Below are 14,222 nucleotides of genomic sequence, written 5' to 3' on the forward strand. Positions count from 1 at the left end.
TTTGTGTGGATTTTGTCCATTTATATCCAGACATGACACTTTAAGGATATACACTTTGATGATATTTGATATTTGTATTGTTAATACATCCAATAAAAAATTAATTAAAAAAAGACCAGCAGATATGTCTACAGTATCACAGACTGACATTTCTTCTCGGTCTGTGCCATAAAGCTCCATAATGGTCCAAATGTTATACAGTGAAGGAAGAGGCCGACACCTAAATCTATTAAAATATCACAATGTTAGAGAGATGTAAACGATAGGTTTTTGTGTATCATGATTGTGAAAGCAACTATTGGATACAACAATAAATATACCAACAAAACAAGATATGTGTATTGATGTTCTTCACACTTTCACTTACTCATAGTAATAGTTAAATGATGTGAAACTGGGTGAAAAAAAAATTAATAACAGTGAAACTTGAATACGCAAGCACAATCTGTTACACTGGGGGACTTTATGTCATGAAAAGTGTGTCCGTGTAAACAATATGTAACTTAAATATAAATTTGGTGGAGGGTTAATGCTTATTTTTCTCATTTTAAACGGCCAAAAAAAAAGAAAATCATATTAAATGAGGTTGAAATGTTGTCGTATGCATGGTGTTATATAATTAGATATATAAGGCATGTTTTGATTATAGTGCTGCTATTATTCTTCACAAAGGGGGGTACAGTTTTCTAAAATGGTATTAAACTTAATGGCATAAATTGTGATGAAATGACTAACTTCAGCATTCTTTCTCATGCGAGGGTTGAACAGGCTGTGGGCGGAAGGATTACACAATCAATGATTTGGCTATTCTTGCACTTTTCAAATTGGAATTGTGCAATCATTTGTTAGGTTGGTTGCTTCTTTATATTCCTAGTTTCAAACAAATCTCAGATACTACATTTGAGCATTTAGGGCGAAAGTTCAAGCAGTGTTGTGAAATTGATTTAACCTTTATTTATACAATCTATAGACTTAACCCATATGTCTTGTTCATTTTGGTGGAAATTACCTAGACTTAATTAGAAAATGGTTTTGATCTTGTTTCTTAATATGTTCTTCTCTGTTTAACTTTGGATAGGCTTAATCACGTATATCATGGATATACCCAAGTCAACAAATATATGAAAAAGACCTAGCGGCACATATAAATAAACAGTTGAATATATTTATAGGAATAAGTGATACATAAATATATTGCTCTATTTCTTTCTTTAAACATAAAATAGTTTTATTAAGTTTGATGAAACAATCTTAAATCGTCATATTTGTATTGAATTTAACCAAACAAATGACCGTCTGCACCAGGTCTGCACACAGCGGTTGGCCGGTGTAGGTTTTTCCCACATGACGTGAAGGCAGCCTCAGATGATGAGAGTGGGTCATCAGCTGCAGACAGGCAGGTGTGGTCGAGACATTCCAGGGTTCCAGCGACTCCACCGGGACAGCAACAACGTTTACCGCGGATATGTAAACACGACCCGGTGACAGACCAACAAGTACACGTAAATGACCAAAGTAAGTGTGATATCTTTATTAAACAGCAGTCCAAAGTTTCTCCGGGGAGTGAGAAGTTTCCTGACGTCTTGGTGTCGGGAGCAAGTCAGCGCGAGGCCCACAGACCGTCACTCCAGACTGGATAGACAAATCTAGAAGTTTTAAAGTTTACTAGCTCTTTAGCAGCGACGAACATCTTTTAAAACACGTATTGCGATTTGTATGAACTGTTATGGCCTTGTTTCTCATCCGGTTTAAGTAGTCAATGTGTACCTTAAAGAAAATGTTACTCAATTCGCTGTTAGAAACCGTAACATTATGTCGCCGAAACTTAGGTGACACATTTAATACTTCAATATCCACCTAATTAAAGTGTGCCGAATTGAAGATCACACTTTTATGTATTAATTAAAGTAAATTTAAAGGCTTAAAGTTGCATATTCCCATTGATTTACATGAAAATAAGAGATTTTCGTTGGGAGTTTGGCGTGACGGTAAGTAGTGAGTCAGTGTCACACACAGAGCTGAATTAAACGGTTAACTTGTTACTAAATTAATAAACATTAGTGCCAATTCAGTAGACATCGATTACGTTTCGACCTTTCGGTAAACCAGCAGTGCAAGTTGACCTGTGGCCGCTGATTCGTTCCTCTGGTGTTTGTTAGACATTAACGCCAGACTGCGTTCAAAATATTGGAAACAAATCTGCATATTCACTTTAAGTGCTCACACCCCGTGCCAAGCGAATTAAACCTTATATTCTCAATATGTAGGTACTATACTTAAATTCGTCCCTTCCAGATATATAATTATGCCTTAATTTTAAGTCAATAATGAAGTCTGTACTTTACACAAACAAATGAGGGATCATACTAAGCCGAATTGAATGATGACTAATGTGAGACTTAGCACCATTTGTAATTGTATAGTTCAAGGTGTTAACCTTTTATAATAGAGAGATAATCATTAAATGACACGTTTTATAAGCGGCCATTTGTGTTTCCATGCAAAATGTAACGCATTGTGACTCTATTAACTCCCATTAGCAAAGTCCCATTTACTTATTTCAAATGGCAGCAGCAGCCTGCCAAACTCCACTTTGAACTTCCCTATTTAGTGCAAGTCATGGAAACGCATTGGCAGCTACACAGAGGGACTGTTTTTGTTGGTGCTACCTAGCTAACCCTGCTAAGTTTTAAGATGGGGGTGGATTCAGCAGGATGAGGAAGTTATATTTAGTGACTCAGCTGTTGTTTGAGGAGCAGGGAGGGAGCTAAGGAAGGGCATACAGTCCATACAACAATAAAACAAGAACTGATAATCACAGGGGCAGTGGTGGAAGAAGTATACAGGTACTTAAAGGAAGTCAAATAACCCATAAGACTGTGAAAAGACTCCACTGCATGTCAAAGTCTTTCATTCAAAATGTCATCTAAGTATAAGTATGCATCATCTAAATGTAGTTAAAGAAAAAGGTATTGATTGTGCAGGAGTATGTTTCCTGTCTGTCAATGTTTGGATTCATATGACCGCTGCCTTGTGGTGCATTTTACTGCAGTATATGTTTTTACCTACTTTTACCTGTTGGCTAGTTTAATCTGCAGCAATGCATCATGGTCTATAATGTTTGTAGGGTGGTCACTGTCCTGTGAGAACCACGTAGCTCATAAAAAGTTAACTTTTTATAAGTTTTTCAGAAAAGCAGCCCTGTTTTCAGCTTTGTGATGATCCATTTTCCAGCTGATCCAAGCATCTTTCTAAATAATTCCTTTACATTAAGAAGGAGGTGAATTCTCTAAGCACATATTCAAACTCTTCTTCTTTCAGTGCATCACAAACATTCAAAATCATCTGGCTATAAATACAAATACTAAGGAAAAGTTGCGATTTTAGTAGTACTTAGAACACAATCGTATCGTAAGGATTTGCTGTGGCTAGAAAAACTCCTGCATTCAAAGTATTGGCATGCGTTATGGTCCATTTCTTTTATCTCGGGAAGTTTATATAGCGCCAGGTAACTTGTGATTTCACCAATAAATCATTAATGTAATACAATATATTATAAATCATTGTTTTATTTTGTTTCAATCTGAATCTTCAAAGAAACTAAACAGATAGATTAAAGAGTACAATATTTTCCTCTGAAGTTTAATCAAGTAGTAAATATTCTAGGTAAAGTATGTCTTGATTGTACACGTATTTCAAATGTGTTCTTAATTACAGCACTGGACTATTTCTTAACATTAACCGTTAACCTATTTTTTTATTTTCTCTGTTTAGCACCTTGTAAACCTGGACTGAATAAGCAATAAACCCCCTCATGTGGGATTAGCTTTTAACCCAGCACGCAGAGGAACTGGACTGAAATTAAAGGAGCGGCTCAAATGAAACTCTGTAGATGTAACCACGACTGAACTGCAGAGAAAAAGAGGAACGTCTCCTATTCTCGCTTCTCCTTTTTTATAAAGAAAAAGGCATGGAGTTAATGAGTAAGCTGTGGCGGATTTCAGGGCAATAACACCCGTCCATTTGGCTGTCAGAGCAACAACCACCAGATGCAAAATCCCCCATCATGCATCCTTTGGTTTGAAGGCATAGACCTCTGCATTAAAGGAGAGGAGACCGTTCACTGACACAACTGTGGATGTCAGAAAATCAGCGAGTTAGTGTAGAAACCGTTGGAAATCCCCGGCTGGAGTGTCATCGGGTGGAACTGGAACTAAGGTGCGACCACGCGGCCGCTCTCAGCATGAATCATACATGCAGAAATCTCCAGAAACGGATGTGCTCCCACCGTGAATCCTAACCGACATGATGTGAACTTCTGAACCGAAACTCCCAAAAAGTTTCAGAGAAATTTCAACTGGAATGTCGTCTCATTGGCGCGGGAATGCCTGTGATTTTTGGACAAACTCTTGTGCTGCTCTGAGCTCGTAGCATAAGGAGGGAATAATAAAAGGAAACACCGGGGAGATCAGGAATATCGCCTCCTCTTATGAAACTGATTTGACTTGGGAATACAGTGCGAGGCCTTCCACATGGCGGGGAAGGACTACAATCATCTCTTTAAACTGCTCATCATCGGAGACTCCAGTTAGTGCCTTTTTGTTTTTATTCATATGAAATACTCTGTTGAAGTCAAAGCATGTTGTTTATGGAGTCCCACAAGAGAGAAACGGCATTCATGTGCACCTTGCAAGTTAGCGGTTCCCAAAGGTTTTTCTCTAATGCTTAGGAAACCAACAATTAAAGGAGATTTGGGAAACGAGTTACAAAAGAAGTAAAGTAGATTTGTATTGACAAAACATGAGCTGTATGTTTCACCTTGGTCATTAGTTTGCACATAAATGAAAGCCTAAAACGCCAGAGTTATTATACAAAGAAAATAAACACAATTTGACCTTTTTGATCAGCTGGAACCAACATTGGATAAACTAGTAACAAAAGAAGCTAATCTGATTTGATTGAAACAACATCATTAAGAACTTGAGCTGTATGTTTCTTAGTTAATGGTAATGTACAATTTTGCCCGAAATACTATTTTTTTACTCAAGACTGGTGACAATATAGGGGAACTAGTAACAAAAGAAGCAATGCCAATTTGGATTGAGAAAAACACATCCTGCAGGTTTTGCTCATCTTTCAAGTAAAAAAAAAGCTGACAAACTATTCAATAAACCCAATTGAAAATGTGCATGAATCACATTACCTCGCTAGATTCAGGACATTGCGAGATCACGCCATTTTAGACTTGTTTTACCAAGATATTGCATTGCATTACAACACATATCTTGCAGTGATGCTTTAGTTTTCATGGGTAACATATTGTGGTAGTTTTGAGATATACTGTACTGGGAACAGCTCTGGAAAAAAGACCACCTTTAAAAAGTGTATTCAATGATGTGTTTGAGTAAAATAACCTTTATGTTTGTATCCTTTAAACTACTCGCAACATGTTTCTAAAGTAGAAATAATTTAATTCAAAGCATTAAACCTCTGAGATAAATGTAGGGTTATTCCACCAAATATGGATTTTATTTTGTATTATGTAATATAATTAGCATTTCTTTGCATCATCTGAGGTCTAAACACTGCATTTTTGTAGTTATGTTTAACAGTTGTCATGTTCTGCAACTTAAAGGTAGGGTAGGTAAGTTTGAGAAACCGGCTCGAGATACACTATTTGTTATATTCCATGGAATGCTCTTAACATCCCGATAGCAATGAATATCTTAAGTGCTTTGACAAAAAATCCATAAAAATATGTCATCTGTGGAAGCCGTAATACTGTAAAAAGTATGACCAATCATTTTAGCCGGCCCGGCTAAAATAACTGGATGGCCTACCTGCCTGTCAGCCTTCCATCTGTGCACAAACTTATCTCGTGCCCTCATTGGTCATGTGCACGTTCGTGTGTGTTGGAGGAGGGGCTCTATAAGGAAGTGGCAGATTTTCTCCGGTTGTGTATTTTCAAATTCTAGCGATCTCGAGCCGGTTTCTCAAACTTACCTACCCTACCTTTAATAGCATCATAACAACATATGTTTTGGGGAAATCATCTAAGTATAGAATAAAAAGCATAATCATTTGACTTGAACACATGATATAAATAATAAACCAGAGAAACTTTGATCAACATTTTGTGAAAGCCTTAGATTGTGTTGATGTTGCTGTATTTCCCAGCATGCAGCTGCTTCATTCTGGTTGATCAAGTCTCTTCTGAACAAGTTAGCACATGTTTTTTCGGGGAAATGTTCTAGGAACAGTTTTCAGGAGAGTAATCTCTATTTAAACAAGCATGTCTTTGTCTTTTTCTCCAGCCTGAGTTTATCCTTTGTTCTTATATCTCGCTTCGTTTCACTTTGGTTTTCCTGCCCCTCCTGTGTTTTAATTACTACTGTCACTCAGGAAGGAGGAGATGTTCTTGATTTTTCTGATAGTAAAAATAGACATGACTATCTCGTCTGTTCCTGATTGGTCAAATTAATATTCACGCAGTTATTTACGAGCTAATCTTTGATGTGCTTCTCCCTCAGATGTGGGGAAAAGCAGCCTGCTGCTCCGCTTCGCAGACAACTCCTTCTCTGGTGAGTCTCCAACCTCTGCTGCAAGTCCAATGACAGGACATTCCTCCGAACTAGAGCTTGTATTTATTAGTAGGAATACCCAGAGAGCATCAACATTGAAAGGCTTTATTGTCATATGCACAATAGCTACAGCGTCACTTTTGGCAATGAACATCTTAAGTGCCAGGCTCCTCCAATAATGCAAGTAAAGTGCAGTAATAATAACATCATATACATATAAAATAGGAACAAAATGTTAAATGAAATGCTTTACAGGTGAACAAATACTGAATACTGTAAAAATGTATACATTTATATATAAACATTTGTTTTTTCTGATTCTTGATTGTTTAAAAGAGGAACCGAAAATGAGAACCAGACTGAAATGGATGTGTGAGAAGTGGCAATCTGAGCCAAAGGTGACGATTTTGAGATCTTAAATCTTATAAATATAGATTTGATAAGCCTTAAAATGTCCACTGGATGACTGAACGTGTAGATGTTGCTGCTCTGCTCGGGAGCTTTCTTTCTTTTCTTTCTTTTATTGATCTACCAAACACACCAATCCAAGGGATCAAAGTTCACTTGGAGAAGACTTATTAGTGCTCTAACAAAAACCATGTAACATCAATTGAAACCATATAATCTCGAGTTTATATCTAAACTAAAAAGAATAAATAGTGTAATAATTGATAAATGTGTGGACTAAACAGTTGTGTATTCTAAACATGTGTAAGTGGCAGTTACATGCCCAAACACTTCATGCTCTACAGTGAGGCAGAGAATTACAAGCATGTTATCAGGTGAGCCATCTTATCTCTGCTGGGCTAGAGCTGTCCTGACCTGTCTGCAGCTCCACAGGGAGGAAACCCTTTGTACAACATGAAGACATTTTGGGGGGTCAATGGATAGAAAGACGTCCTCAACGTTTGTCATTAAATATTTAACATATACTATTCAAGGCTATGTTCATTTGGTGGATTTCTTGCATTTTCCACACGGTTATTATGGCTTTTCAGGCAAAATTCCGGCCCATTTCTTTGGAGGCCGTCATACATAGGTGTCATTTACACTGGGGATGCAGTGTCCCCACCCCTTTTTGGCATGGTGGCTTTTGTCCCCACTTGTTCAAAGCTTAATGTTTGAAAACCTAGCTTGCTGACTAGCAAATGAAACACTTCCATCAAGGTTTATTTTCACATGACCAAAATCAGGCAAGCAATGATCAGTAACTTTAAACATGTCTTAAATAGTTTCTGATCTTTGTAAGTAATTACTCTGACCCACCAATCACATTCCCAACAATTGTATATGTAGAAGAAATCTCCTGTCCCAAATGTCCCCTCCCCTTTTCAACACTGTGAAAGGCCTGGGCGTTATGGTGATACAGTATATCATCAAAGAATATAAAAGTGTCTTTTCTGTATATTTTTATATTGATTCTATTGTGATATAGGTTGGCTCATAATTATTTATTCCTTCTCTATAATTTTACTTAAAACTTGTATGATTATTTTGCTCTGAAGTCCTTAAAATTAGAAGTATATTATATATGAATAATCTTTAACTCACACAGGACATACAAAAATAGGCTTTACCATTTCTGTTGCTGGTTCCAGTATGATCTGTAACAAATTATTTAAAAAAAATCCAGTAGAATAAGTGAAGTATAGAAAAACTGTGCTAACAGCTCATAGAAACAATGATATTGCACATGAATTAGCACAGGCAGTATGAGGAAAAAATACTTTTTGAACATTAAAGCATGTAAAATGTGCCAGTAGAGGCACAAAATACAAGTATGAAGCTGAACAAATGATTAGCCTATAATAGGCCCCCTTTAAGTTGCCAGTAGACATTTATTGCAGCTAATCATTTGAATTATGCCGAATATAAAATACTATATGTTTACTTTTTGGTTTTCCAATATCTGTGAGATCTTCTGATTGTTCATGTTGCTGGAATAACAAAACCACAAAAAGAAAACCCAGGTTGGAGAAAATAGTTATTCCCTTAAACGCCGGTGTATGTCAGGGTCTTATCTTAATGTAAATGTCACAGCTTGTGTCTGCTGTCTTTGTGGTAAGGAGTGGATGAGTGCATGCAGGTCAGGTGCTCCAGATGCTACAGTCTGTCTCTGTGGGTCAGTACAGTCTGTCTCTGTGGGTCAGTACAGTCTGTCTCTGTGGGTCAGTACAGTCTGTCTCTGTGGGTCAGCACAGTCTGTCTCTGTGGGTCTGCACAGTCTGTCTCTGTGGGTCAATACAGTCTCTGTGGGTCAGTACAGTCTGTCTCTGTGGGTCTGTACAGTCTGTCTCTGTGGGTCAGCACAGTCTGTCTCTGTGGGTCAGCACAGTCTGTCTCTGTGGGTCAGTACAGTCTGTCTCTGTGGGAGAGTTCAGTCTGTCTCTGTGGGTCAGCACAGTCTGTCTCTGTGGGTCAGCACAGTCTGTCTCTGTGGGTCAGTACAGTCTGTCTCTGTGGGTCAGCACAGTCTGTCTCTGTGGGTCAGTACAGTCTGTCTCTGTGGGTCAGCACAGTCTGTCTCTGTGGGTCAGCACAGTCTGTCTCTGTGGGTCAGTACAGTCTGTCTCTGTGGGTCAGTTCAGTCTGTCTCTGTGGGAGAGTTCAGTCTGTCTCTGTGGGTCAGCACAGTCTGTCTCTGTGGGTCAGTACAGTCTGTCTCTGTGGGTCAGCACAGTCTGTCTCTGTGGGTCAGTACAGTCTGTCTCTGTGGGTCAGCACAGTCTGTCTCTGTGGGTCAGTACAGTCTGTCTCTGTGGGTCAGCACAGTCTGTCTCTGTGGGTCAGTACAGTCTGTCTCTGTGGGTCTGCACAGTCTGTCTCTGTGGGTCTGCACAGTCTGTCTCTGTGGGTCAGTACAGTCTGTCTCTGTGGGTCAGTACAGTCTGTCTCTGTGGGTCAGTACAGTCTGTCTCTGTGGGTCTGCACAGTCTGTCTCTGTGGGTCTGCACAGTCTGTCTCTGTGGGTCTGCACAGTCTGTCTCTGTGGGTCAGCACAGTCTGTCTCTGTGGGTCAGCTCAGTCTGTCTCTGTGGGTCAGCTCAGTCTGTCTCTGTGGGTCTGCACAGTCTGTCTCTGTGGGTCAGTACAGTCTGTCTCTGTGGGTCAGTACAGTCTCAGTCTGTCTCTGTGGGTCAGTACAGTCTGTCTCTGTGGGTCTGTCTCTGTGGGTCTGTAGTCTGTCTCTGTGGGTCAGTACAGTCTGTCTCTGTGGGTCTGTACAGTCTATCTCTGTGGGTCAGTACAGTCTGTCTCTGTGGGTCAGTACAGTCTCAGTTCAGTCTGTCTCTGTGGGTCAGTACAGTCTGTCTCTGTGGGTCTGCACAGTCTGTCTCTGTGGGTCAGTACAGTCTGTCTCTGTGGGTCTGTACTCTGTACAGTCTGTCTCTGTGGGTCAGTACAGTCTGTCTCTGTGGGTCAGTACAGTCTCAGTTCAGTCTGTCTCTGTGGGTCAGTACAGTCTGTCTCTGTGGGTCAGTACAGTCTGTCTCTGTGGGTCAGCACAGTCTGTCTCTGTGGGTCAGTACAGTCTCAGTTCAGTCTGTCTCTGTGGGTCAGTACAGTCTGTCTCTGTGGGTCTGCACAGTCTGTCTCTGTGGGTCAGTACAGTCTGTCTCTGTGGGTCAGTACAGTCTGTCTCTGTGGGTCAGTACAGTCTGTCTCTGTGGGTCAGTACAGTCTGTCTCTGTGGGTCACTACAGTCTGTCTCTGTGGGTCAGTACAGTCTGTCTCTGTGGGTCAGTACAGTCTGTCTCTGTGGGTCAGTACAGTCTGTCTCTGTGGGTCTGATGCTTTACGCTCCTCTCCTGCAGGCAGCTACATCACCACCATCGGGGTGGACTTCAAGATCCGCACCGTGGACATCGATGGAGAGCGGGTGAAGCTGCAGATCTGGGACACGGCAGGGCAGGAGAGGTTCAGAACCATCACCTCAACGTAATAATCCTACACGCAACAACACTGCTTTTATATTCAGCAATATTCCACACTTTTCTTTGTAAATGTTTTCTTTTTTTTAAGAAATGATATTGTTACAGGGCATACACAACAAATAAATACATCAAATAACAACAGATTTAAGGAAGAAAAAGAAAGAAAGCAGTGAAAATCTTTTTTTTTAATTTATTCTCATCTTAATTTTCACATTTCTTTCTATCTTTCACCAAGGATATAAACATGTTTTATTTTATTTTCATACTAACTTTCTCCTCGTATATTTAGTTTACAAGATCCTTCAATTTTTTTGTTTTGTCTTTTCATCTTTCATTTGAGCCCCATGGTGTATCACTTCATGAATTCATCCTTCTTTGCGCAGGTACTACAGAAACACCCACGGGGTCATTATAGTTTACGATGTGACAAATCCAGAGTCTTTTGTAAATGTTAAGAGGTGGTTAAACGAAATCTCCCAGAACTGTGACAACGTCTGCAAGATCCTGGGTGAGTCCACCGTATTTATTTCAGTTTAAAGTGTGTTTCATGTGATCTGCATGGTGGACTGTTCTCAGGCTCTGACACAGTGGCAGACACTGCAGTTCATTGAAGGGCCACTGGAGGCTTCACAGCTGCATCATCACAAAGCTAATATTGGAATTAAAATGGTTTCTCTAAAATCATCATTTCCTTTTCTATGCAATTCTCATAGATAAAGTGAGAAAACAAATTAAAAGATAGTATACACAATACTAACTTAAGGATAAAGTCCCAGTTTGTTTTAGTCTGTTCATATGCAATGAGATGAAAATAATAATAAAACGTTGAAATTGTTCCTGTCCTGAAAAATAGTCATGTATAATTTCCCCTGTTCCTCTCTTAGTGGGAAACAAAAGTGACGACCCCACCCGGAGACAGGTGGATACCCAGGATGCAATGCGTTTTGGGGAGTCAATGGGGGTTCGGGTGTTCGAGACCAGTGCCAAAGAAAACATTAACGTGGAAGAGGTAACTTCAAAATGATTTAATAAAAAGTCACCATGCTGTATTCGACATTACATATATATATATATATATGTATGTATGTATGTATGTATGTATGTATGTATATGTGTGTGTGTATATATATATATATATATATATATGTGTGTATGTATGTATGTATGTATGTATGTATGTATGTGTATATGTATATGTGTATATGTATATGTATATATGTATATGTATATATGTATATGTATATGTATATATATATACATGTTTGCAGGTAGTTGGCCCATGTATAGAACATCAATCCTAAAATAAATATTAATGTTAAGTTCAATCTTTCTATATCCTTATGCATTTTTTTATTTATAATTATTTTTTGTTTATTATAATTATTTGATTTTTGTGTTTATATATATTTTTTTTGATTGTATTATTATTTTTACCTTACAAAAAAACCCATATTCCATCTATAAAATCCTAATTAATTTCATTTTAAAAACTATTAATTGAAATGTCCCGTCCTGCTTTGTCCAGATGTTCATGGCCTTCACCCACATGGTGCTCCGGACCAAGAAGCAGAGCCAGAACCGAGCGGAGCGGGAGCGAGAGCGGGAGAAAGACACGGTGAACATCAACTCCCACCGAGACCGGGACCGCCGGAAGAGAGCGAAGAAATGCTGCTGAACAGACTCCACCACGAAGAGCATTCAGACAAGATGGGGAAAACGTGCCTTAGGAGAAAAGTCTCTGCGTGTCAAACTGCAGACGTTTGGAAGTGTGGAGTTCACTGGCTGCAGGTGGAGAGGGGACCTGAGGCAGAGGGTTTACAGTCTGTCAGCACTGACTGCATGTAGCAGCCTGGAGGGTCAACGAGTTAAAGGATCCTTCTGGGGGTTTTCTGTGAGACTTTAGCCCATTTACTACCACAATCACATTGTAGATGCTATTTTGAAGCTGCAGAGCATAGACTGTTAGCTCATTAGAAAAACACAAAGCGTGCCCTTCAGGTGTCAGAGCAGAAATAAGAGTGAAACACAGGTAAGAGTTCACACAAGGATAATAGGAACACAAAATATAAGTAAAGTAGTAGTATAAAAAAAAAAAGCGTTTCCTATATTTTGCTCCGCTGCCGTGCAGATGGAGACTTTCTTGGTAAGTCAGACAGTTCTATAAATAAATGCTCAGATTTGCTGTTGAAAATACCATCTATAGATCATAGTGTTTGCATACACTTTTTGTTTGTAACAGGACTCTACTAATAACGTTTCAAAGTCTTTTAACCTGCTAATTAGTTTCTAGATTAATTTAAAATGACATTGGTGAAATATTTCCCAGGTGATGCTACCAGATGTTTTTATTTAATCCAAAACAAATACATTTTCAACATAGTTTCCACAAATTAAAGCTCAGATTAATTTGAAATGTTGATATTCAGGCGTGCAAGATTATCTCAACGTTTGGGCGACCTCTTACCTTCCTTTGCTGCCAACATTACGTTTCAACTTGAACACAAGAAATGTTTAAAGCTATTGGACAGATGCCATGAAATGTAGTGCGCTTTCTTTCACAGTATGTGTTTAGCCTCACCAGATGACGGATATAAGACAGACCTGAAGACATCTACATGTCAATATTTACTCATAGTGATAGCTCCACAAGCAACAGGAAGTGACCCCTATGAGACTCACTTTAAGCCCTTTACATGACAGATGCACAGTGTTGTCTACGCCTGATGTACGGGAAAACTACCAAGTGCTCTTTATAATAAAAAATGTACACAGGAAGTGGCAATTAAGTCCTACCTGCAATTCTCAAAATTCATAAAAGATTCCAGAACACAAAGCAAAAGTCCGAGTGGAAATGTAGTCACTCAATTGGCTTTTTTCCCCTTGCAACTGTGATGGTTATTGCAGAGATAAAATTGTTGCCTTTTTATCAACAAAACAAATCGTAAAGATATCTTATGAAAACAAAATCAAATATCTTTGTACCCGGGGTATTGTGATAATGACTACGTTCACAAAATATATATTTGAGATTTTTGATCAATAATTATAAATGGATTTAATGAATTAGTAGTTAAAAGGAAACAATATAACACCTAGGAAAGTACATCACTTTACTGTGACGCAGCCTTTACAACTAGGAAAAGACAACACAATATTACGATATCCGAAACCAGAGACGATATGGAGTCTGTTGTCGAAATATTGATATAATATAGATATATTAGGCAGCCCTATTTTTAGATATGGATTAAAAGTGTGTGGTTGTGGTGTATGAGCTAAAACATCTAATCTCCGGTACGGTCCTTTAACTTTGCACTAGTAAACCACTGTTATGTGCCAATTTTTGTCTTAATACAGTAAACGTATTTACCACTGAAAGGGAACTGGGTGCAGTTGTTACTAAAGTGTAACCTCACACTAACCTGTGTGATGGGTCAGTCTTATTTCAGTTAGATTGAGGCCTGTAATCCAAGACGTGTGTGTAACAACGCAGGACAGGCCCAAAATGTTCATTAGTATATTATTGTTGTTTTTTAATAAAATGCTGTTGCCTAGCAAATGTGTCCAAATCCAAATAAAGCAATAAATCCAGACTCGGTTTGTATGTCGATTTTTTTATCTTAAGAAAATAACCACTTCCTTCAAAATAAGACTCAGATACTCCTAAAAGTTGTCTTAAAGTTGAAAAAAAAAATGTCCAGCATCA

General features: G+C 38.7%; 1 protein-coding gene across 1 annotated transcript; it reads left to right on the plus strand.

Annotated features, from left to right (window-relative positions):
- Window positions 1–1,321: 1,321 nt before the first annotated feature.
- On the plus strand, window positions 1,322–14,109 carry si:dkey-16l2.16 (ras-related protein Rab-35). Its single transcript, XM_034142740.1, has 7 exons — window positions 1,322–1,515; window positions 3,775–4,587; window positions 6,531–6,581; window positions 10,397–10,520; window positions 10,900–11,024; window positions 11,401–11,525; window positions 12,042–14,109. Exons 2-7 carry the CDS (start codon window positions 4,533–4,535, stop codon window positions 12,189–12,191), a joined length of 630 nt encoding a protein of 209 aa, XP_033998631.1. The 5' UTR covers window positions 1,322–1,515; window positions 3,775–4,532; the 3' UTR covers window positions 12,192–14,109.
- The last annotated feature ends 113 nt before the right edge of the window (window positions 14,110–14,222 follow it).

This window comes from Trematomus bernacchii, unplaced genomic scaffold (genome assembly GCF_902827165.1).
Source record: "Trematomus bernacchii unplaced genomic scaffold, fTreBer1.1, whole genome shotgun sequence".
Classification (NCBI taxonomy): domain Eukaryota; kingdom Metazoa; phylum Chordata; class Actinopteri; order Perciformes; family Nototheniidae; genus Trematomus; species Trematomus bernacchii.